At 51.5% G+C, this 24,296-nt stretch overlaps 6 protein-coding genes across 6 annotated transcripts; 4 read left to right on the forward strand and 2 right to left on the reverse strand.

The window, feature by feature from the left end:
• Positions 1–31: 31 nt before the first annotated feature.
• On the reverse strand, positions 32–2,642 carry ACET3X_008671 (uncharacterized protein). The gene is made up of 2 exons (XM_069454869.1): positions 1,231–2,642; positions 32–1,183 (listed from the first exon to the last, which is right to left on the reverse strand). The coding sequence occupies exons 1-2, from the start codon at positions 2,578–2,580 to the stop codon at positions 200–202; spliced, it is 2,334 nt and encodes a 777-aa protein (XP_069304273.1). The 5' UTR covers positions 2,581–2,642; the 3' UTR covers positions 32–199.
• Positions 2,643–2,864: 222 nt separating this feature from the next.
• On the forward strand, positions 2,865–7,386 carry ACET3X_008672 (uncharacterized protein). Its single transcript, XM_069454870.1, has 5 exons — positions 2,865–3,843; positions 3,892–4,545; positions 4,593–5,696; positions 5,749–6,260; positions 6,312–7,386. The coding sequence occupies exons 1-5, from the start codon at positions 3,320–3,322 to the stop codon at positions 7,013–7,015; spliced, it is 3,498 nt and encodes a 1,165-aa protein (XP_069304274.1). The 5' UTR covers positions 2,865–3,319; the 3' UTR covers positions 7,016–7,386.
• A 374-nt stretch (positions 7,387–7,760) lies between these two features.
• ACET3X_008673 (uncharacterized protein) lies at positions 7,761–10,413 on the forward strand (the record flags this gene model as incomplete). Its single annotated transcript, XM_069454873.1, has 4 exons — positions 7,761–7,853; positions 7,917–8,079; positions 8,166–8,276; positions 8,333–10,413. The coding sequence occupies 4 exons, from the start codon at positions 7,761–7,763 to the stop codon at positions 10,411–10,413; spliced, it is 2,448 nt and encodes an 815-aa protein (XP_069304275.1).
• Positions 10,414–13,814: 3,401 nt separating this feature from the next.
• Positions 13,815–15,071, reverse strand: ACET3X_008674 (uncharacterized protein). The gene is made up of 2 exons (XM_069454874.1): positions 14,518–15,071; positions 13,815–14,464 (listed from the first exon to the last, which is right to left on the reverse strand). Exons 1-2 carry the CDS (start codon positions 14,960–14,962, stop codon positions 13,977–13,979), a joined length of 933 nt encoding a protein of 310 aa, XP_069304276.1. The 5' UTR covers positions 14,963–15,071; the 3' UTR covers positions 13,815–13,976.
• Positions 15,072–16,454: 1,383 nt separating this feature from the next.
• ACET3X_008675 (uncharacterized protein) lies at positions 16,455–18,673 on the forward strand (the record flags this gene model as incomplete). Its single annotated transcript, XM_069454875.1, has 4 exons — positions 16,455–16,809; positions 16,861–17,248; positions 17,595–18,037; positions 18,327–18,673. 4 exons carry the CDS (start codon positions 16,455–16,457, stop codon positions 18,671–18,673), a joined length of 1,533 nt encoding a protein of 510 aa, XP_069304277.1.
• Positions 18,674–21,976: 3,303 nt separating this feature from the next.
• On the forward strand, positions 21,977–22,902 carry ACET3X_008676 (uncharacterized protein; the record flags this gene model as incomplete). Its single annotated transcript, XM_069454876.1, has 2 exons — positions 21,977–22,191; positions 22,242–22,902. 2 exons carry the CDS (start codon positions 21,977–21,979, stop codon positions 22,900–22,902), a joined length of 876 nt encoding a protein of 291 aa, XP_069304278.1.
• Between the last annotated feature and the right edge of the window lie 1,394 nt (positions 22,903–24,296).

Genomic DNA, 24,296 nt, shown 5'->3' on the forward strand with positions numbered 1-24,296 from the left:
ACACGTTGTGGGAGTATGAATAGTAGAATGTGTTGTACTTATGAACTTCGTTTCGCATGTTCTGGTATCTATGCTACTCTTTCCTTCTAAGTTGTACACATACTCTTACATATAATACTTGGAACGTTCAGTCGTGTGATCATGCTCTGTGTAAGCAACACAAAGATTAAACGCCATAACCGTCTTATCATCGTGACGCCTATGATGGCACGGAAGGCATGCCGTCCAACACCTCTTCCTTCTTCTCCTTGGAGAGTGATTCATCTGGCGTCGATTCCTCACTGTAAAGCTCCTCCTTCTCTACCCCATTTTCGGGAACCTCGGGCTTACCCCCAAGCTCATTTCCCTGTATAGTTTCATATTGCGAAGCGACGGCGTCTGAGCCAGGGCCAAGTGGCCGGAAGAGCTGTACGCCCTTTGCGGCATTGAGCTTGTCCTGTTCCTCCCTCCACTGGCGTCCGCGGTTGCTGTAGCGCTGGATCAGATCGCGGTAATGTTTGAGGCCTTTGTCAACGGCTTCTTCGTCTTGTCCGATGAGTTGGTGCCTTCGCATTTTGAGCGCCTTGTACAGCTTCCACTGTTTGTCTTCGGGAATTTCCTTGATGTGATATTCTACCTTCCAATCGTCGAATTCGGTGATTTGCTCTGGTCGTTCAACATAGGCTCCATTGACCAGATTGCGGACAGTCAATGTCCAACCCATCAAGGGGCCTGTGGGCAGTTCTGGAGACTTTGCGATGTCTTTGGTAGCATCACCTGACTCTTCAGCAACCTCTTCAGTGGTCTCTTCCGTAGTCTTTTCAGCGGTCTCTTCAGTAGTCTCTTGGGCGGTCTCTTCGACAGCCTCTTCAGCAGCCTCTTCACTAGTCTCTTCGGCAGTCTCTTCAACGACGCCCTCGTCAACGTCCTCTTCAGCAGTCAGACGCTCGTCTTCTTGCGCTTCGTCTTCTTCCGAAGACTTTTCGGCATCGATTTGTTCATCGACGTCGTCCTGCGCTTCTTGCCAAGCTGCCTGGGTCTCGGGATCATCTTTGCCTACACCAACGACGTTCCGTGCAAACTCCTTCTGAGCGGCCTCTCCGGCACTCTGAATCTCGTCTGCTTGCTCTTCGGTGACGGGTTCGGCGAAGACGTACATGAAGGGTGTCTTGCCTTCGCGGGCCTCGAAGTGTAATCGAATAGACTGTTATGATTAGCGATGAAGCTGTAGTACTCGGGTAAACAACCTACCGTTTCAGGGAACTTTTCAGTAGCTTTGACAAGAAACTCATCAACAAGACTCAGAGAAATCTTAAACTCCTGATCTCCCAGAATCGTGTCATGCTGGCCGTGCAAGACGGCGTCCATATCCGGAAGGCTTAGATACTGGAAGCCGAAGATGCGCTCGATGTTGTGGAAGGCGATGAAGATGCCGTCCATGCGCCCCATGCGGACTTGCAGAGAGTATTTCAGCAGAGTCGCACGGGTCATGTCGTAGAATTCACGCTCAAACGACTCCCATTCGCCCAGACTGTGACGAAGCTGGTAGCCAGAACCCTCTTCGTATTCCCTGTGGTTCATGCGGATCGAAACAACTGCTCGCGTCTTCAGATCAAACACTCCGGTTCCAGGCAGGCGTGGGTCAACGGCGTCGAGCTGCGAGCGCATCATAATGTTACCTTGCTTGGAGTAATGGTAGCAGCGACTGGCGTTCTCTTCTGCAGGGGCCTTTTCGGGACTGGACCTTCGAAATTTCTCAAACTCGCTGCGCTCGGTGGTGAGAAGTTTTTCGAGCGAGTGGCCCAGCCAGCTCATGATATTGGGGCTGTCGTAGGACTTGTCGGCGTCTATGGCATAGATGCCGTCCTTGTAGCGGAGGAAGACGGCACTAGGACCAAGTGTGATTCTAGAAAACTTGGGAGAAGGCTCCGGAAACTGGCGCGAGAGCATGCCGTGGTTGAGTTTGCGGAAGTTGGACAGGATGTAGTGAAAGTGCTGGAGCATGCTCGACATGCTGGATGTAGAGCCAGTGAACTTTGTGCCAATTCGCTTTGTCAGAGCCAGCAAATCCTTGTCCTTGGAGGAGGTCTTGTATTCGCTCAAGGCGTCAAAGTCGAACTCGTTCGCCGGCATGATTTTCTCGAGGTATGGATCGAAATTGTACACTCGCGAGCGTGGGTCCTGCAGACGATATACGCCGGGGTTGAAGAGAACACGGTCGAGGCCATAGGACAGCATGGGGACAGGGGGCTTGTCGACTTCAACAGGCTCGAAATTGAGGTCGGAGGGGTACAGTGTGCTGATGGCAATCGCCTCTCGTTCTTCGTCGCTGCTCTTCTTTTTCCTCTTTCTCTCATTCTTGTCGCCAAGAAGAGCATCTTTGATCGATTGTTCTCCGCCATTCCCGGCTCCCTCTCCCTCTTTACTCGGCGCTTCCGGTTTCTTGTCCTTGACAGAATGCTTCCTGATCTTGGGTCTGCGGTCAGACTTGTGTCGGACGGATTGGGGCTGTGGCAGTCGGGTCTGGCTGCGGGCCGCGCAGAAGAGGCAGGCCGGGGTCCTGTGCCATAGCGAGGCTGGCGACAGTTGGCGACGCAGCATCGGGAGGAGCGTGGTGGGGAAGGCGTGCGGGTGGCGCTTGACATGCACATGGCAGCGACGCCCGGTCGCGACTGCGCTCAGAAAAAAGTGGTCGGCGTTTGTTAACGCCGGGCGATCATTGGGATCAGCCATGTGACGTACGCGTGCAAGTGGCCCGGGGCCAATGCAGAGTGGACGCGCGGAAAGCTACCAGCAACCAGAGACCCACCCTGGCCTGCAATCCACCCATACATAGTACACTCGTGCATCCTACCCGTCTGTCTTGTCCTGTCATTTCCTTGCAAACGCGCTGTGAACAGTCGGCCCGGTGAATCATCCCGCGCCCTCTCACAGACGACTCGCACAACGCTGGACAGGACGGTGGAAAGCCCTCTCTCATCCATGCCACGGAATAATAACATGTCGTGATTACAGCACGCCTGCCAACCCCCCGCCCGCACCTGGCCGCGCCCGCCATCTGCTGCTGCCACTGCTGCTGCCACTGCTAGGTACCGTCTAATCGTTCCGCCGTTGTCCTCCGCATTGTCTCCCGTTGCGCCCACGTCCTGATTGGTCCCACCGCCAGTCTGCGCCCAACTCTGCTCTCCCGCTCCAATTTCCACCCCCCAGGTCTTGTTAGCATCTTCCAGAACATCTCCCGACGCGACACTTGCCTCCCTCTTCCCGGAACCCCTCTGCATGCGAATAGCTGTGCCGCCAAGCTCGTGCTGGGCTTCGCGCGCCAATCGAGAAACCAGGAATGTCCAAAGACAAGCGGAGAAGCATCTTCGGCAGCAGCTCCCTGAATGCTTTCGCGTCGCGCAGTCACAAGGATGAATCGCAGCCCTCGAATCTGCTGCGGAAGCGGCGCACGGCGTCCTTCATATCGAACCTCTCCGATGTGTCGCAATACACAGACGCAGCGCCTTCCAACGGCACCACGGCAACGGGGAGCAGCAGCACCCTCATGGAACCGCCAGACCCCCAGCGACCGACGCTTTCCAAAGCCAGCCTCAAGCGCGCCAGCTCCGTCTTCAGCTCCTTCCGCGGCTACAAAGTGTCCGCCGACGACGACGCCGAACCGCTCTCTGCGACCTCGACGCGAACATCGACTGGCTTTGGAGAATACATCTGGGAGGACGTGCAAGATCGGCAGGTGCTGCAGCATGGCGAGGTCCAGACGAGCAGCTCCATGTTCAGGAAAAAGAGGGAATATCTGGTGCTGACCGAGAAGCACCTGATCAGGTTCAAGAACCACTCCAAGGCGATTGAAGCCTTTCCTGGGTGCGCTTCAGTGTCGGCAAGCTTCAGAGACAAGGCTAACGAGCGCAGGATACCGTCGCCGAACCACCGCATGAGCTACTACCGCCACAGCCACAGCCCGTCTTTTGGATCCGCGCACGAACTGCAGTCCATGGCTTCAGAGTCGTCCGGAGATCGTCACCATGGCATACCCCTCCGCCACATCGTCGCCGTATACCATCTGGATGACGGCCGCCCACACTTTGCGCTGGAACTATACTATTTGGACGACGAGTCAAACAACGCCTCCTCCATGACTCTGCAGTTTGGGGATCCAGAAGAGATGTTTTCCTGGCTCAAGACCATACGAGAAGCGGCCAACAGGGCACGGCTGTCTGACGCGAAGCCCATTTCTGCACACAACTCCCACTTGGCCGCGCGCGTTGTTGAAGCAGAACGCGACTATGTACCTCCACACTATGCCATATACAAGGTAGTCCTCCGACCACAAGGGAAGACGACGACGAGGTCTTCGACAGACGATTTGCCCAAGGTATCTGCTTCAGTATGTTTTCTTGCTATCGGTGTACACAAAGTGCACATTATTCCGTTGTTCAAACCATCATCACAACGGTCCTCAAGTCCTTCGTTGGTGTCTCATAACACTCAGTCATCGCATGGTATCCTAACCTTGACCGAAGTTCGCGTAAACGAAATCGACGATACCTTTCAATTAACTTTCCGGTACGTGGCTGCTCTTGTACTACAAGGAACCTGCTAATGGCACACAGCAAACCTCTCGAACGCCCCAAGGTCCTCCATTTGGCGTCATTAGCTTCGCGGGACATCGCCGTCCGTCTACGATCCATAGAAGCCAATCTGAGGCCCGAATGGGAGACGCGACCTTTCGACTTTCTTGTCCCAGACGATGTCCACCATGACATTGGACGACAAGAAAGCCCGCATCCGATGGACCAAGACTCTCTGGACAGAACCTTGATTGGCTATTGTGTTGCTTACGACGTACAACCAGAGAACATCAGCTACCAAATCACCTATCCCTACGAAGATGCTCCACGTTTTGAGCTCCTGCCACCTGCCGGCCTGCGCAGGAAAGAGTACAACATCCTCGAGCTACTCGCTGTCATGCGCGCGTTACGCTACAATGAGACTTTCGGTGGCATCTCATTCAAGGACGTAAAGCTGGACGTCCTGAATGGGCTGAAAGATCCGAATGGCGCGGAGCATGTTTGCTTGAAAACAAAACGCGGAACATATGCACGGCTAGATGTCGAAGAGCTGGAACGGTCTTGTCTACTCGTGCAAGAAATCCGCGCTTTGGCTCTGACGAATCGCAAGCTGCGGAGGATGGACTTTACAGCCTGCATCTCCAGAAAACCGAAAGACCATGGGGAAGCTAGAGGCAGTGCAAGAGATGAGGGTTGCGGCATTGTGGAAGCTTTGTTTCCACTCTGCAAGTACCAAACCACCAATGTCGATTGGATAGCTCTCAACAAGATACAACTTGGCGACACAGATTTGGATTACCTCGTCGCAGCGGGTGTCGAACGAGCGTGCCACTTCCGCGGCCTGGAATTGAGTGGGTGTGGACTAACAGATCGCTCGCTTTCTCTTGTACTGGATGCCATTCGTGCGCAGGAGACTACGCTTGAAGCCTTGGACCTGTCGTCTAACCCTTTCAGGCTGTCACCGAGTATCTTCGATTCCCAGATTGGCGTTTTCGGATATCTTACGCGGCTCAATCTCTCACACGTTGCGCGCTCGTCGGGTCTTGAGTCTTTGATCTCGGTCGAAACATTCGCTGGCTGGAGATTACAAGAGCTGATCCTGAGTGGTACTTCACTCAATCCCGCCATGGTCGACGCGATCGCTGGGTGGGTTGCTACACACTCTGGTTTTTCGCATCTCTTACTAATCATCGCACAGTTATCTTGTCAATTACAAGCAATCGTCAGCTCTCCGCGAGCTCAAACTGGACCACTGCTTTCTTACAGGGAGAGATATAGCATACCTGTTGCACTCGATGACAGAACAACCTGGAAAAGCTCGTGAGTTGCATTTGGACGTAAGCGAGAACAACATCGAGGAAGATCTGGACACGTTGACTAGGGCCATCTCCAAAGGTCTCGCCCCATCAAACTTTACTCTCCGTCTACTAGAGTTTGAGGAGGATGCCGACTTTCGCAAAATGATTCTCGCGTTGGCCGCGAATAACACCATCCGGCAGCTCGATATTTCGCGGGCATCATTACCATGCGACGCTTCCGAGGAAACTTGCCAGGCCATGGAAAAGATGTTTGCAGACAACACAAGTCTTGAGTGGCTTGACATCTCTGGAGAGGACTCTCGGCTTGAGACGACCAAGCTAGGCGTTGGTATCAATCGAGCGTTACGGGGTTTGCAACGCAACCGAACCTTGCGCGCCCTATACATCAGATGTAAGTTGATAAACACTTCGTAGTTGGTGGGAAAACGACTGACCATGCCAGATCAAAAGCTGGGTGTACAGGGAGCAAGTACTCTAGCGGACGTCCTCAAGGTCAACACCACTCTGCAGTACCTTTACTGTGAAGACAACGGTATCGCCTTGACTGGCTTCACTGACTTGGTCAATGCGCTTCATCGGAACACCATTCTCCTCTTTCTTCCTAGCATGGAGGAAGCACGGCAGATGGCACTGAAACAGACCGAAGAGCAGGTCAAGTCTATGCGAGACGACCTAGCAATACCCACGCAATCAAAGTCATCTTCTGTCCGAAGCAGACTCGCGAACCGCGTAGTCAGTAATTCCAAGAAGGAGATGAGCAACGCGTCGGGACTCTCTGACCAAGACATCAAAGCCGCTTTGGGCCTCGTCGACGAGAGCTGGGCGAGGCAAGAATACCGTCTCCAACAGTATCTCCAACGAAACTACAACATTGCGCACGGCATACCAACAACTATGGATGTCGATGAAGAAGAATTTGAAAGGCCGGACACGGCCGGTAGTCTGGGTAAGATCCTCGAGAAGGTCAAGATAGAAAGCACACCGACGGACGAGAAAAACGTACAGCTTGGTGTCTATACGCCACAGTTTTATGCACCAGGTGCGTCGACACCCACGACCGAAGTCGACTACGATATTACGCCTCTGGAAAAGGAGCTGGAAATGTCTTTTGGCGATCAAAGAAGAGCATTTCCTTTCCCCACGTAAACGACCCGACGCCATGCCACGACTCAAACCCCTCCTGTGCGCTTCTACACATTGCGTATGTCGATCGCCTCGAGGCTGCTACCATGTATATATAGACCTTGTTTTGCATATAACCCCTCTTACACCAGGGGTCACTCGGCGTTGTCATTTTTCTTCTCTTTCTTCACACGATGCAACAATACGGCGGGGGGGATGCATACGGTTGGGACATTTGCTGCGATTCCTCTTCCTCTTCCTCTGCGAGAGGGCGTGCATGCGCCCATTGGCTAGGAAGTTCAGGGTACGGAGGGAAGGTATAATAACTCTCCATGATACCATAGATGATTTGAATACATGTATACCGACTGCGCTGAATCCTTGTAATATTGGATACATGTTTTTCACAGTTGGGTCTGAAACGAATGCATGTTGAAGATGACGCAGAACAACAACGGTCGCTAAGTGAGGCACGACCCCTGCTCCACGGGCCTTAGCGACATCATCGCTCCGTTGCCCGCATCACCGCGAAGCTCGTTCTTCTAGAAGCTCCCCACTATGCCGTCCTACACATGACTGCACCTTCCCACTCTGCGAACCACCCGCACGCGCCTGCCAAACGTCACTAGGCGACTGTCGTTTGCTCACCTCAGCCTCGCGCCCTCGCTCTCCAACCCACTCGCGCCCGCTTGCCCGCCGCCGCTCCACTTGGAAGATCACAACCGCGCCAACATCACTATTCCCTCGCTACACCACACCTACAGCGGCCATGGCGGACGCAGACATAGAGGCCAATATTGACATTCTATTCAGTTTTGGAGCGGATCAGCTGGACCGAAATGAAGCCCGACAGCTTCTCGCGGTATGGCCCAAACAGCCCGCACTCTGTTTGCGCGTTGCGACAAAGCCCTAACCAAGCAAATAGAATCATGGCCAAAGTGTCGAGGCCGCCATGGACAAATACTTCACCAGCATGGATCAAGGAGGCATACAAGCTCTAAAAACCCATCTGCGCAATTCACAAGCTAAGTGGGACGAGACTGCCTTTGCGGGGGCCGGTTATGGTATTGACGACACAAACGTTCCCAGTACGTCGACTTCGGTTCCGGAGACATCCTACAATAACACAACTGACAGCTGCGGACTTCAGCATTCAATATTGACTATGCTCCAGGCCACGAGAATTACCCGCATAGCAACATTAATAGCAGAGCTCCCACACGGCCGCCTTCCCGGACGAGTGTCGCCTCCACACAAGCTCAAGCCGGCGACGCGCCTATGCAGAGTCAGTCCGCAGAATGCGCCAGCAACACTATACCGGGAGTGCTAACAAATGTCCAGGCATAGAAGGCCAAGAAACAGGTATCACCGGCTCCAATACCAACTTTGGGCCGGCCATGAGAGACAATTACGATACGTCTCAGTGGGCCTTGGTACCAACCGCGACCGAGATCATCGCCGACCCCATCCCCGGTCAACGCAAGCGCGAAGAAGGAGAGCCTGCGATCCTCAAGCCATCCTCCAACTTCAACTACCTCCCCAATCTCATTCCCATCCTCCATTCGATACCGCTGTTCCGAAACGCGCTGCTATGTCCGGCTGTTCAAAAAGACGATTACTGGCAGGGCGACGAATGGTGGAAAGGCAATCCCAAGTCGACCTCGCGCATCTTTGATGCAAGTGTTGGACTTTCCGAGTCGTATAATCTAGAGATCCTTCACGAAGCGCAGCGGTTAATGGCCTTTCTGGATAAGACCGAGCGGATCTATGGATCAGTGAATGGACTGCTTGAGAGCGAGGCCTGGAGAGAACTACCTTCAACCGTCGAGGACCCAGACGACGATCTGCTCAAATTCCTGGTGTTATGGGGCTTCGCGTTCGAGAGCCAGATGCCTAATGCTGAGTTGAACGGTACTCTTCGGTCTACAGTGGACGTTGCAGACAGCAACGTGGAGAGCTTTGTGCTTGATGCTGTGGTAACACGCGATCCATCTCGGCCTGACTTTAGCTTGTACGACGTCCTGGACGACTCGCTGTTCTCCGTGGTTGTGGGTAGTGCGCACATTCGCGAACCTAGCAACGTCCTGATATTACGGCTATCCTCGTCGAACACGGAGGCATCTGATCTAGGCATTCGCATTCCGGCCACCCTCTATATTGACCGATACCTCCAACAGAACAAGCATGTCATCGACGGCATGTACAGTGATATCAGGCAGCACGAGGAACAACTGAATATCATCAAGTCGCAGGTGGAGAAGCTGAAGTATTACACTCCAAAGAAAGCAGGCGCGAAAAAGGTGGACTCCTTGCACTTACTTAAAACAAGCATGACTGCATTTGAGCCTGCAAAGTCCGGGAGCTCTCCAGACGATGCGTCAACGTTAGCCAAGCTACAGGAGCTATACAGCAGCATTGAAAGCAAGCTTGCAACCCTTGAAGAGCAGACTGAACAAGCGCAGAAGGCCATCGCCGGCATCTCCGGACGCTTCAAGCCCCGCGTAGACGACAGTACGGACACAACGGCGACTACTGCGGATGACAATGCCATGGACACCACTACCGAAACTACTGAGAACGTTGCCGAAAAGACCTCCGAGCCTGTCAAGGTCGAGTACCCAGCCGGACAAGCTCCAGAAGATGCTATGAACCGTCCTTACGAACTCTGGGGTGTGGCCACCCGCCGCGATGTAGTCTACATCCGGCATCCGGACATCAACTCCAACACTCCCAACGCAACACAATGGTGGCGCATGCAATACGACAGTGAATCCGCCAATCCCATCATCCGACGCGACCGTCTCTCCCTATCCGAAGTCATCGAACGCGCAACCACGGAATCCGCCTCGGCCCTCCTCGTCTACGCAAACGAGGCTGCTACGACCGCCGATCCTCTCCCGATACCCAAACCTCTCGAGGACTTTGCTAAAAAGGATAATCTAAACTTTTTGAGAGAGTTGCAAGAGAGTCGTACCGGCTGGGAAGACTATGGCGGTGACTATGGAGATGTGGCACAAGGAGGGTGGGACGACACTATGCAATCCACGTCCCATTCCAATCTTTCCTTTGACGAGGGAGTGGATGAGAATGGCTGGAGTGAGATTAGTGCTAAGGAGTTTTCTAGTAGCACTCGCCCACGGAACGATTCGAATATGAGTTCTGCGACGCTAACGCCAAACACGGAGATTGAGGATGACGAGCAGCAAGTCGCGGAAATGACTCCTGGTGGTGCGAATATGAGTAGTGCTAGTAGCGAGGCTGTGGGACGTGGGGATGATGCGATGGAGGTGGATGAGGAGGATAGGAAGTTGCAGAGTCAGGTGAGGTTCTCGGATGTGGATATGGAGGATGTGGGTGTGGGTGCTGCGGATGGTGGACTGGGGACACGGCATATTGAGGTTTCGGAGAAGAAGGGTGGGTAGAGTACGCCTTTTGTACTACCGGAAGAGGACCAGTGGGGCGAGGATTTTTATCATGCTTTGTAGATGTGAATCAGTGGTCGGAGAGAGGTATGGCTTGGTGGGTTTGGGGTTGGAGGCATGGATTGGTTAGATGCTAGGCGGATCTGGTCCCCGTAGTATCTGGTCGAGTTGAAACTATAGGTTCGCTTGGATGAGATGGGAACATTTTATTTTCATTCTCTGAGTTTGGTTCGGTCCCAAGGTTGGTCTTGTGCGGTCTTGTGACCTCTGGCTGGCTTCTATGGGTATAAAAGCTGCTCTGGTCCTCGTCTGTTGTTCTTTTCTTCACACATTCTACTCAAAGCTTTTTTTTTCCCCAAAGACTAAGCATAAACCGAGGATGATTTCTCTGTCCTCTCTCTCCAAAATGGAAATCAAAAGTTGCCATGTTTCTGGGATTCTTTAAAAACACCTCTCACGGGTCTCATGTTCCGTCTTCTTCTCTCCACGAAAATAGCAGAGGAGATGACAAATGTCCTCCTCGTCTCGCGCGCGATACCAAAACCTCTTCAAAACCCAAGCCATGGACGAGCCCTCCAGCATGTGGGCTAGAGACTCACGATAATCGGTCTGGTGCCTTTACGCTCGACACCTTTCCAGGTTGTCTTTTACGCTCGACACCTCTCCAGGTTGTCTCCTCCCTCAACACCTCACTAGTGTGTTGTGAAAAGTCTCTGATAACACTATTACGTTGGTTCCGGTGCCTCTTTTCTCCAAAGGACGATGGATAAAGAGGATGTGCTGGCCCTTCCTCGGAGAGTCTGGATATACGAAACTATGAGCGGCAACCTCTGTTTCTCAAAACTACCACCATCTTTGCCGGATGACGTTGTCTTCGTTGGAAGAGATTTAAAAACCGCAACTCTTAGGTGTTGTCTATGGTGTCGGTGGTCCAAGGGCCAAAGGAACGTGCAAACCTCCGAATGAGTCTGCAGTCGGCAGTCTAAATCACACCTTTAGGCATGGAAATTTTAAAGCACTTCGGGCAAGACGGTATGCGTATGAAGTTATGCGAAGCCGTCAAGAATTCAGAGGACGATGTGCCTATGGTTCTCGGAATAATCAGCGGAGCCGCGGAGTTACTGGAGCTGGATGCGTGGGTATAAAAATCTCTCGGCTGGACTGTTCTTGTCGACTTTATCACATCTGGGGTTTTCATTTGATCACCAAAATGTCGAGATTGACATGAAATGTTTGCTGTCTCTTGCTCCCAAAACTTTGAAAGGCTGTCAGCATGAGAGACTGCTCTTCCTCTCTTTTCCCAAAAAACGATCTTTCGGTCATTGGAGCCATGAGAGCGCGGTGGCCAAAAGCACATATCAGTCGTCATATGCTCGGAGAATAGGACTCTGCCTCTACCAAAAGAGGAGCGATAGGACACTATGTTGCCTACCCTCTTCTTAGTTCAGAAACCTACTTTTGTCAACTTCGGCCTTAGAAACTCTTGAACATCCAGTTCATGTGTTCTGCAGAATTCCGAGAAAGCATTAGAACCATCGGCTAAGCTTCGTATAGACTGTTTAGCCCGTTCTTGCTCGTCTTAGCTGGAAGAAGTGGATATAAAGAGCCTACGCGAGGTGTATACTTAGTCGTCTATCCTCTATCTCTATTCCCCAAAAGCCTGAAAAAATTGACCTATGTAATAACGGTGCTTTTCGGCTGTATTATTTCAGGCAAAAGGATACCCACCGGGATTGACATGGTCTGAGTGGACTGTCCGAAAGGTACACGACCTCTCGCCATGTCTTCCGTCTTCCCTCTTTCTCCAGAATCTATAGGAAGATTGGAACAGCCTTCTTCTCCAGCTTTTCAACCCAGAACTGTTGTCCAGTCAAGCCATGCTTCATCTCGTGCAATTGGAAGTGTTCGCTACACAGATCGAGACCACCCCAATTCACGAGAACATGTCTACAAAACCGTCCTTGAAAAAACTATTCGCAGCAGCTTCTGGCTGTCACAAGTATATAAGTCTCTACCAGGCTGGAGTCAGTTTCTTAATTACACTCGACTTCTTTACTTTTAAACAAAACATGTGTGGGAGGTACCCATGGTTTGTTGGACTCTTGCTGCTGCTATTACCATAAAAAAAGACACGACCAGAAGTTTGAAATAGGCGACCACGTTGGATATGACGTGTGCCAAAGCGAAACCAGTTTTTACCCATGGATCGAAACGCAAAGCAAAATTTTCCATGTGGAAAAGAGAGCGCCTCCTGTAGCTATAAAAACCGGCGACGATAGCCACATGAGATACCAAAACCGGCTCTCGCGTGCTCACGGGCTGGGCTTCTGCTCTGGGCTTGACAAAAGAGACGTGCTTCATCGTCAGTTTTACTCTTCGACAAACTGCTTTACCAAAACACGGTACAATCAAAACCTCAACCACAATATCGCATGTTTGTCCACTCTTCTTCCGAAAATTAGAGAGACCAAACATGGGCAGGCATTTCCAACCTGGAAAACGATTGTATCATGTACGGCCACGACAGATGCAAATGAGAGACGAAAATGGCCATGCCAGCGCGCTGCTGGAAGGTTGTATATAAACTTCGCCCTTAGGCCTCAGCTTTCTTCCACATCTACACACCCTTCTTTTCAGATTTCTAAAAAGACGAATAAGTCACTCGATGACTGCGGTCTTTCCTGGCGTTTCTCAAAGCCATGAGCAGCTCCAACATGTGTGTGTTGCCTTTGCCCAACTAAACCACAACGATTCCGTCCATGGATATGCCGAGCCGGCCAAATGGTTTAGCCAAAAAGCATGTATCGCGAAATGTCTGCAAGAATCCTCATTTGTTTATCCAAACTGCTATTCGCATACTCGATTACCACTTTCTTTCCTGGCCTCTTCAGAATGACCTTTATGCAGCATTGTGGCGTCTTGCCGCCTTGTCAATATCAAAATCGAATCCGAACCATGTTATGAGAGCGCCGGGTGTGTCGGGAGATAGCAGGATCTCTAACGTATGGCGAGAGGCTTGTTGAAAAAAAACCAAAGTCAGGTACTTGACAAATGCTTTACATTGCTGCATCGAAAGTCTCTAAACGCGAAACTAAAAGCTCTATGACTTCTGCTTGCCCGGAGACATCGATGGGAAGCATATAGAGTCTGCTCCAGCTCGTACCTCCTTCTTGTATCTTTGCATACTTTGTTCTCGATGTCACAGACTCCACAACTATACCACATTGCCGCCGTCGTGGAAACCAAAACACATCGTTGAACATGTCATGTTCTTCTGCACCTTGTCTTTTGAAACCCGAGTCTTCTCCTGGGATGAACTTATAAAATCGTTAAGAAAATGTGATATGGGATAGGAGGACAAATATCCGGACAGCGCTACGATCGAAATTTTTAAAGTCAATGCCGACCAGTGGATTTCGTCATTTTGGAGCTATGGAGTGTATATGAAACGAGAAGCCGAGTCGCGACCATGGGCCAACATTAAGTTCGTACAAACTATCTCAATAATCATAGCCTTCGATTCATGTTCTTGTTGTCAATACCACCACACCATTTCATCCCTCTTAACCCTGCATCTCAATACCACCAGATCCGTGAAGCACCTCGCCAGTGCAGTACGATCCTAGTGGTGAAGCTAGATGCACGTAGCATGTCGCCATCTCAACCGGCATACCCGGCCTATTCAGCGGGCAAGCGCCAACACCTAGCGAATCCATAGTATCCGCAGGGTTGTTCTTAGTAGCCGGCTGCAACGGAGTCCAGATAATGCCTGGCGCGACAGCGTTCACGCGGATACCGTTTGGCGCCTGCTGCTGCGCAAGACCACGGGTGAAAGTCGCAATGGCTCCCTTGGTGGACGCGTAGTCGAGGAGCATGGGGTTAGACATGTAGGCCGCAACGGAAGTGCTGTTTACGATGCAGTCGCCGCGCTTCATGTGCTTGAGCGCGTATTTGGACATGGCGAACATGGAGATGACGTTTGTCTGGAAGGTCTTTTCTGTAACGTCGAGATCGATTTCTGTAATGTCCGTGCAGGCTTCTTGCATCGCGGCTGTTGTGTCATCAGTATTATTTCAAAAGATAAACAAAGTAACATGGTCTTACCGTTGTTGACGAGGACATTCAGCTTGCCAAACACTTTCATGTGTTGCTCAACAGCCTGCTCGCAGTTCTTCCTCTCCCGCAAGTTGAATTGCATGAGGTTCGCCTTGCGACCAGCCTCCTCGACCTTCTTCTTGACATACTGTGCGTCTTCCTCTTCCTCGGGAAGATACACGATACTAACATCGGCGCCTTCTCTCGCGAATAGAATGGCTACCGCTCGTCCAATACCCGAGTCTCCACCTGTGATCAATGCAGCCTTGCCCTGCATCAGGCCCCGACCCTCATACTCCTTGAGGTACGGCTTCTGGTTCTCGTCCCAGAACTCAAGACGTGACCATTCTGCCTTTTGTTCAGTCTTTGCGTCGAGACCTGGGCCACCTTCTTGGTTCTGGGGGGTGATCTCTGTGGACGGGTAGGCGGTGACGGGCGCCTTGTTGTCGCTCATCTTGAGGGTCGTGTGAGTAAAAGTGCGTGTGATGGGTCTAATTGAGACAGAGGAAGTGATTGATTTCGTGAAATTGAGCTTCAAAGATCTGGTGATTGTTGTCCTGAACATTTCTGCCCTTCGGAGAGGGTAATTGTAAGGGTGGGTTATGGTGGGGTTGGGATTTGATGAGATCGTCATCGAACGTCATTGTTGAACGTACAACACCACGTCACGACGAAGAGTCTAGACTTCTGTTTTGGAGGCTGTATATTAGCCGGTGCATAGAATCGCGATAACGATGGCATGTGGTATGTGTGCGGCACTCCAGTTGACTGATGAAAGTTGCGCTTGCTGCGCCCAAGGGACTGTGCCGCTCCACGGGTGTCCATGTGCGCGGATACTATCCCGCTTTGAAACGCACTCGCGCGCCTAAACAGTAAGGGATGATCGAGAGAAAGTTGATTGAAGCGGACTGGAGTTCGAGGTATTACCGTGCGATGCCTAAGAGTGTGGAAATGATGGGGTCGAAAACAGCGACCAATGGCCCCACTTTTCTTTCGGAGGAGGCATCGCGGCGCGTCGCGTCGCGTTCACAACTTCTCAACCCAACCCAACCTCCTTGACTTCTTTAACTATGTTCCAAAGCTCTTCTAGCAAACCTTCTGCGACTAGGTCGCGCGTCATTGACGGCAACATTCTAGATATCTTCAGCGAGATTCTACCTACTGCAGTAACAGTGCCCGGTGGTCGCATGATGTTCTTCTAGCTGCAACGTGAATTGCAGCTCCGGACATATCGGCCAATCAGTTTCTAGGACGAGCGTCTTTCACCGCTGTGTCGTATCCTCATTCTATTAAACCTCCTCAGATTGAGCCGAAGGCTGTTCGCGTGCGTGACAGCGCTCTTTGGAAGGTATCCTGGGAGACAAAGAGAGTAGTCTTTTTATTATGTATGATTAACAGTGTAGACCACGTAGCGCCGCTGCCGACTTCCTGTGGCTAGTGTGTGGCGTTGTCAAAGTATCGTGACATTTCCGCAGCGGACCTTGACTCCCACTTCTAGGCGTTATCAGACCTAGCACTTCACCAGCTCATGTTCTCAGTCGATCCGAAACGTAGTCTCTCGAGGGCGGAGACTCTATTGCTGGACAGCGATCCGCCCATAACAACGATTTCAAAGGAAAGCAAGATCGATTCAAGTAGCTGAGCTTTTACAGGACTTCAAAGGTTGCTCAGGTGTCCTGGTTTGTTTCACCACCCACCCGATCTTTACCCCTAGCGATCCGCAACGGGCCGAATAGCCCCGCCATACCTGGTATTTGCCCCGCCCGACTGTCGTAACGTAGATACCTGACTATTTCCCGTCTTATCCCCCTTTTACTATATATGCCGTACGGATACGAGTTCCCCTTGCTCAAGAATACGTTCTGCGCTAAAGTGCAACAAGACTTTAGATATGGAAGCTTTCCACAGCCAACTTGCAAGCGACTTGTCGTTTCTCTGTGATCGCGATGGCTCCGTCAACTAGAAAGGACTCGCCGAACAGGAGCTCGTTTCCCTTGACGTATCGCAGCTACGAAAAAGACATCGAGTACATCGCTGGCTGGCTCGCGTGGACGTCGGAACGATGCGGATATCTGAGAGCCGACTCCGAGTCCAGAGCACAACATGACGCGGGCAAGCCAGCCTCAAAGTCTGGAAAGCGAGCAAAACACCCTATACGTATCGTAGACTTTGTGAAAATGGCTAAGTTCATTGCTTCGTCCGATTCAAAGCCCGACGTGCCAGGGGCGCTCCAGAATGTTTTCGACCGGGTCATCGCAGCTCGGAGTGAGATGGCCGGTTGGTTTGAGAATGGACACAAGGGTAATTAAGAGGGAAACAAGAGACACAAGTACTTTATCACCGTTCTGAAAGTCACCGCAATATCGCTGAATCTGTCGACTCAAGAGATACCAGCGGTATTAGATGACATCAAACTACAAAACAAATCCTCTGGACTCATGGTCGAAGAGACGGACCCGTTGGACGAACTCATAGTCGAGGTTAAAGAGAATCAACTGCCCAATATTAATCCTTGCCCCATTGAGCTGGACGAAAAGGATCTGGAAGAAGAGTTTTTCTTTGCTATTGGCACCTTTCTCAACGATATTTACCGCGTGCGGGCTTATCTTATTCGAGAGTGGGATGAGTATCGGCAGACAGGCAAAGGCCTCGCACGCACTGCAGCAATTTCCAACACAGCCATCGATCTTGTGCGATCTGTGGAGCATGAGTTTGACCAGATGCTGGTTCGGCCAAATGAGTATGGGACAATCAGATCAGTACGAGAGATTGAGGCTAATAAGAATTGGTAGATATCCTGCCAAAGATTACCCCATCTGGACACTACCAGCGTTACTTTACCTTCGCTTCCACGATGAAAGCGATATTGCAAAAGTCCATGTCGATTTCTACATCAAACCTTCCATGGGAACTAGGGCCCAGTGCAAAGATCATACGTGCGAGCAGGCGATCTTTTGTATGTTCTGCGTATATTCGGGCCTGAAATGGTACCTCCACATACGAAAGAATGAGCATCCTAGCAAATTCTACCTATTAACGCGAGCTACCTTTCATCTTCTCATGAGCAGAATGTCTCCGGAGACAAGGGATGTAGCGGATTGGGTCCAGATTCTCGATGTCGCCAGCGAGCACTTCAAAACATCTCTGGCGGTTGACGAGGCCACGCATGGTATCAAGCACATGATGACATCTGAAGAGATACCCATATGGGTCACTGTGGTGATACAGGTGCACTTCGACGTTGAGATGGTCTTGAAGAACAAGAATACGCTTACAGGACCCTCTGAAGACTACCAGAAAAGCGTTCGCGAGGCTGCTGCCCAATTTGCAAAGATTGATCCTACCAAGCGGCCGTTCTTGAAGCATCTTGGGGCCGCTGAAGATGTCGGGTCATATTACAAAGACATGCGTAATACCATAAAAGAATACCGGAAGATTGCGTTGGAAAACCGATGGGGCGAGTGGCTGAAGAGGGAGGTAGTGGAAGACCATGTGGTACTGGGTAAGGTTGCATATGAACGAGACTGGTGTAAGTTTTGTCCATGTTCGAGCCATAACCAGATTGCGGCTAAATGCGACAGTCTTGAAAAGAAATCCGATTCGTTGCGGGCTTCTTGAGTACGAAATGCAGCTACAGATCAATCACGGGGCTTTGAGAATCGAGCACCTGGGAGGCGACATACTCTACATGGCCTGGTTGTATATGGTTGGGAGCAGAATCCTTCACCCGGACGCTCCACGATGGCCCGATATGGAGTATTTGCTCTATCGGCAACAAGACCAGTTAGTCTCTGGAGAATTTCGAAAGACTATTCAAGATATGGTGAAGGAGCTTAATACCGGGCATGAGAACCCCACCAGCAACCTGCCGAGGAACAAACAGTCCAAACAAGACGCTCGGAATGTGAAGCAGCTTCGTCGACTCGAGGACCCAAGCGTCATGGGAGCACTATTCATGGAACGGCTCCACGCCGAACCTGAATCAACAGCAAAGGCCCACAAGTGGCTTACGAAGTTGTCCAATCCGATATGCAAGCCAGAATCGCAGAAGATCTTGGACCTACAGGAAAACCTGCCCGAGGGGACTTATGAGACCTCAGGCTTTCTTCGTTCCGTGACGTCGCAACGCGAGCCACTCGCTTTGCTCGAACAACTTCGCCAGTAGTTGCTTGCGGATGACAATGATGTGCACTTCGACTGGCTCACCATGCTATCCACCTGTATGACCATCTGGAACGACATAATGCCATCTCTCAGAGGCAGTCCCATCTTCAAGGATAATCAGGACGACCTAGACTCGCCTGCCAGTACGGTAGTCCGTCTACTTGAAGCGGCGTCAGGGAGCGAGCATATGACGGTGGGCATGTCTCTTTTGGAGGCAGTTTGGCAGAAAACACAGCACACAATCCAAAGGCCAGTATCAACTGAAATGGGCAGCAAGACCTGGGTTGGTGGTTTGGGATTGGCCAAGCTTTTAGACACTTGTAATCCTGCGTTGATGCTTATGAACCCAGGGCCGGTCAACTTTCTGAAAATCTACGCAAACTGGAGTGAGGACGATAAGAAAGACTCCCGGGTAGGAAGAGCGGTCTGGCAGGCGATTCAGGCATGTGAGACAAGCACGAAGACGACGCAAAACAACGAGGATGATGCAGATGAAGTGAAAGACGTCCAGAAGTCAGTCGGCGACAATACTGAAGATGAAGACGAAACCAGTGGAGAATCGGACAGCGAAGATTATGGCTACGATGATCTTGAAGGAGGTTCGAGTGATGACGAACCTTTCACTGCTCAACAATTTACGGTGAACCTCAACGCGCTTTCTCGTGGTGGCAAGGGGAACACTTCCAACATGAATGAAGATCTCATAGTTTCGAGGGAGACCATCACAATACCGTCCAAACCCCGGAGAAAGGCCAGGGCGACCGGCAAAGTTCGTGTAGAGATGCTACCTCCACGCGAGGAAAAACATGGCCGCGCAATAGCTACGACAGAAGACGCACTTGAACTATGTGCATGCGGTCTGGGTCGGTACGGTGTGAGTGTGAGACCGATACCAAACATGGATAACAAAGCAGTAAAAGAGCAGCACCAGTGCATAGGAGCATTGTTTCAAGGGATCGACTGACCGGATCATGACACAAATGACGCTGTCGAGGTAAAACGATTCGAGATTCGAGAGTCGAAAGAAGAAAGAGTGAAGCAGTGAGCACGGATTTGCCGAGAAAATGCGGAGTTGGTGGAGTTTGTCACTGTATGTACTTGATCATAACCTTGGTACGCCGGCATCCGCTCACGTTGCCATGCCCGCGGAGGGTAGAATTGAACGCCTTTTAGCTAGCTGTCTGGGCAGGGTGTTCGATCTACTCCCAGGGATATGATGCAATCAATGATGTCGCAGCAACCGCCGTTACAGCAACGGCATGACGACATTCCGGACATATTAGTTGCCGACAAGTGCTTTTCGAAAGTTGATCGACCTTGGGCCTCTTGTCTTCGGTATCTGCTGCACTTCTAGGAGCTTTTCGGAAGATTCTGCAAGCAGCGACGTTAATGACGTTGTTGCATGCCAGAAGGTGCACCTTGCAATGCTGCAGACAATGCCGATCGAAGCCAATGCGGTCGCAACATTGACGCTTGCGATGGGATTTTGGTGGTAGCAAAGTAGAAAAACAATACTCTGCTGCATTTTTCGCCGACAGAGCCGTGCCGGCCGACGATCTTGCATCTACCGTCGCAGGAGACCCATGGGATCGCTCATCAAAAGAAACGACGATGCAGATTGTCTAAAGCGGGGCGTCTCCAGATGACGAGGGGGGGGTACTTCAACAGAATCGCTTTTCCTGAGCTATCGAGCAATTTGATGACTATTGGCCAACAGCAATGCAGCAAATTGCACATGGAGAGCGCCACCAAATGATGCTGGGAAACAACTCAAACCTTCTAGGTGCAGACCAAGAGTTTCTACGTTTGCCAGCATGTTTTCGCTTATTCAAACCGAGAGAAATAATGGCAACCAGGCCTGATGCAGTGGAAATATGTTGGTGAAGAGGCATCGGTGCAACGGAGCGCTGATTGGCCGTTTGCGACACTAACCATGATTTGCTATTTCGTTTTACAGTCGCTACACGTAAGTAAATTGCTGCCGACACCGCAACCGCGCTGTACCGAGCGCTACTGCGGCATCGTACACTTTGCGGGAAACGCTCGCATGCATCCAAAGTGTCCGGATCACACGGGTGCATAACTCAAGCAGGAAGGTCAAGCCTCCTCGGGGCGACGCGTCGATCGATCCCTGAACGGAGTCCCAGCATCTGGACCACGGAGGTAAAAAAGTACCAAGGCTTTTCGGCAGTGCTCAAGCGCGTCGCTCGTGTTAACAAGAAAGCTGGAAGTCCTTTTGCCGCTGCAAATTCAAATGTCAGTTCGGTGGCAGTCCGCCAGGGTGCATCCTCTGAAACATGGCACGACTTGCCCTCGAAACAACCATACATTTTCGCCGCAGAAGTGAACCGGAGTTTTCGCATGCGCAAGGCATGTGTTGGGAAGCGATGGGCCTTGTCGATAGGCTGTTTATCGATAGCCCTCTGGTGGCTGAAACAGCGGCGCCATGCGGCAACGGAAGCCGCGTATTCCCCCCTGTTTCCACGACACACAACCGAGCGGCGATCTGACCACGAAGAAAACCAGCCAAGTCATTTCAAGCGTAAATTTACATGACATCACAGCGTTCTGATTCGTCGTGTAGGCTGATTTGAGTGATCTCGGTATTTTCCGAGGTCCACCGAGGTTCTTTGAGGCTCCTGTATCTGGGCTTTGGTACACGAGGTGCCACCTGGGCAACCCCCGCTCAGGGATGAGCAAAGCACAGCAGGCCGAGACACCAACAGTGACGTGACAATGTTAGCACGATGCAAAGAGAAGGGGGCGCACTGCATCAACTTTATGGCTGACATAGCTGACGTATGTAGGCGCTCATATGACTATTCGCGGTAACGAGTGTGTTCTCCAACACGCCGGGCGAACCCAGTCGTCGTGACTAAAGACTAGTTGCTCTCGTACCTACATTAGCGTCAGGCACACTCTCCACATCCTGACAGCTGGCGCAGCTGTATGGTCAGCAGGACGCACGTCAAAGACATCAGAAGCGGCCGTGCAAACCCCTCACGGCCGCCGGGAAGGCGGGGCGAAAAATAAGCGCCTCTGAATTGATGTTCTGGACGTTGGCTGCATCTTGGCCAAGTCTCGCTGCGAGTGTTCTTAAGGGCTGCTGTTCGCTCTTGTTGAAGATGCCCTTCACGCTTCCAGCAAGCAAGTCACTCCCTCTTCAGTCATTTATTGACCAGTCATTCTTTCTATAGCCCGGTGCTATCAACGAGTCACTCACTTTCTTCACATTCTTTGTACACAGCCACCCCAAAAACTCTTCCAGAAAAACGTTACCTTGCCATCAACCATCAAATCCACAATGTCTATGTCCAAGATCTTCCAGACCGGCGCTCTTGTAGCTGCCCTCATTTCTGCCGTGGCCGGCCACACCTGCGTCGAGAAGTTCGAGGCTGGCGGTAAGACCTACGATGGATACCGTCAGGCCTCCAAGCAGGATCCTGGTAACAAGTCGCCTGCGTGGTGGACCAACCAGGGCTGGGGATACCAGCCCATCTACGGCGACCAACTCAACCAGTATGTCCACAACATTACATCATTTTCGACATGTACTAACTAAATTTCAGCCCCAACATCATTGCCCACAAGGATGCCTCTCCCTCCCCATACACCGTCGAAGCCCCTGCTGGCAAGCCGGTAAAGTTCACCTGGCACCACGAGGGTACCTGCGGCTCCGGCGAGGAGGGCTGGGACTGCTCACACCACGGCTGGACAGCCACCTACATGGCTGCTTGCAACGGCGACTGCAAGGACGTCGAGAAGACGGAGCTTGAGTTCTTTAAGATCCACGAGGCCGCGCTCATCGACTACCGCCAGGGCCGCTTCTCTTCTGGCCAAGCGCAGGGTCAGACCGGCTACTGGGGTACTGACGCCATCTTCTACGAGAACGGCAACAGTCAGAGTGTCACCATCCCCAAGGAGATCCCCAGCGGCAACTACGTCCTCAGGACTGAGGTTGTTTCCATCCACAACAACGGCCCTGTTAGCAACCGCCAATTCTGGCCTCAAGCCTTCAACATCAAGGTCACTGGCGGTGACGACAGCAAGTCAGTGCCGGCTGGAAAGAAGGGTACTGAGCTGTACCACTCCACCGATGCCCTCCTCCAGTGGAACCTTTACTGGCACGAGGCTGGCGAGACTGTCGAGGATGCGCCAGGCCCTCAGCTCGCCGCTGTCGCTTCCATCTCGAAGCGTGCCCACGCCCGTGACTTCACTGCTTCTGCTTAGGCACCTCCTTTTTACGCTTTCTTCTTCTTTCTCCATCTGCTTAGGGATGGCATGTCGCATGCGGCAAGAGCTTAGCTGCGCGGGTTACAAAAGGTGTATACGGCTATAGCTTGGGGTTTAGAGGCTTTCGGGACTGGGACTTGGGCTTGCTTTTTTTCTTCTACATCGTGGGCTTTCGGTGAACTGGATCATTCGAACACGACGCTTGTGGTACGACCTTTTACGATTCACTTCTTGGATACATTTAGGCATTTTGACAAATGCATACTCGAGCAATGCGCTCCCCCCTACGATTTTTTTCATGTTTGCGGTCTTGTGACAATGTATGTGCGTTTGTGATTGGCAGCCTAGAACAGCCTACATGTGGTCGACGGTCTTCAACCGAAGAGTCCTCAAACTCAACCTCTCCGCCATACTCGATCGGTGTCCAGACGCGACAGACCCTGCTCTACAAGATGTACACTCGAGCTGTACTGTCATAGTATTCACTCGGAATCTTCACGCCTCCTCTGTCATCGACCCAGTTGACACTCATAATCCACGCATGGAGGCGCATCATCATCACCCACCAAACCTCTTCATAGGATATATTATGGCTGGGTTGATGATGCAGGGTGTCTTTCATCTCTTTCGCGAATTCGGGTATATTTTCGGCATAAATGTAAGCGCGTTCTGTAAAGACTGGATCCAGATTCTTCGGAAGCGAATCTTGTCCACGTACCACATTGCTCTTAACATTCTTCTCAGCTTGTTCGACACTGTGTACGTTGACGCAGATGTGCGTACTTATCAGTTTTAGGTATATGTCCAGAAAGTGGGCTCTCGGTTCAGACATCGTAGTAGAAACGGTATTCAGATACCCCTCAAGGTATGTTGTTGTGTTGTCAAATGCCGTCTTGAAAAAGGCGATCTCAGGATGGCTTGACGCATTGAGCCGGTAGTTTTCCACGAATCTCGCACCAACCCGATCTTCCCAGTCGTCATAGAACCGCAGTACTTGCTTGGATGTGACTGAGAGCGTTGCCTCTCGCTCTCTAAGCACTAACCTCCAAACGTTGCGTGACTCAGGTCTCTCGCCCATCGTTGTCAATGGGAATGGGAACGGGTTGTCAATTTTGTTGGTTTTGAGGTTCTCGGTAACTAACCATCTGCACCACAAGCCGATGGCGTCCGTGAAAGCGGGAAGTCTATGAGCTGGATCTAGGTGCGACAAACTTGCTTCCAAAGTCGCTTTCACACCACGAGGTAGTTTGAAACAAGTAGATGGTTGTTCGAGATCCACAGCCGTAGGTGATTGCGTGTTCCTCAGACGAACCTGGAATGTACTCCAACTCTGATTGAAACCGCCGGCCATGATCCCAAACGTCATCTTTGATCCGTAAGCCAAGGTTACA

The sequence above is a fragment of the Alternaria dauci genome, chromosome 8 (genome assembly GCF_042100115.1).
Source record: "Alternaria dauci strain A2016 chromosome 8, whole genome shotgun sequence".
NCBI classification, from domain to species: domain Eukaryota; kingdom Fungi; phylum Ascomycota; class Dothideomycetes; order Pleosporales; family Pleosporaceae; genus Alternaria; species Alternaria dauci.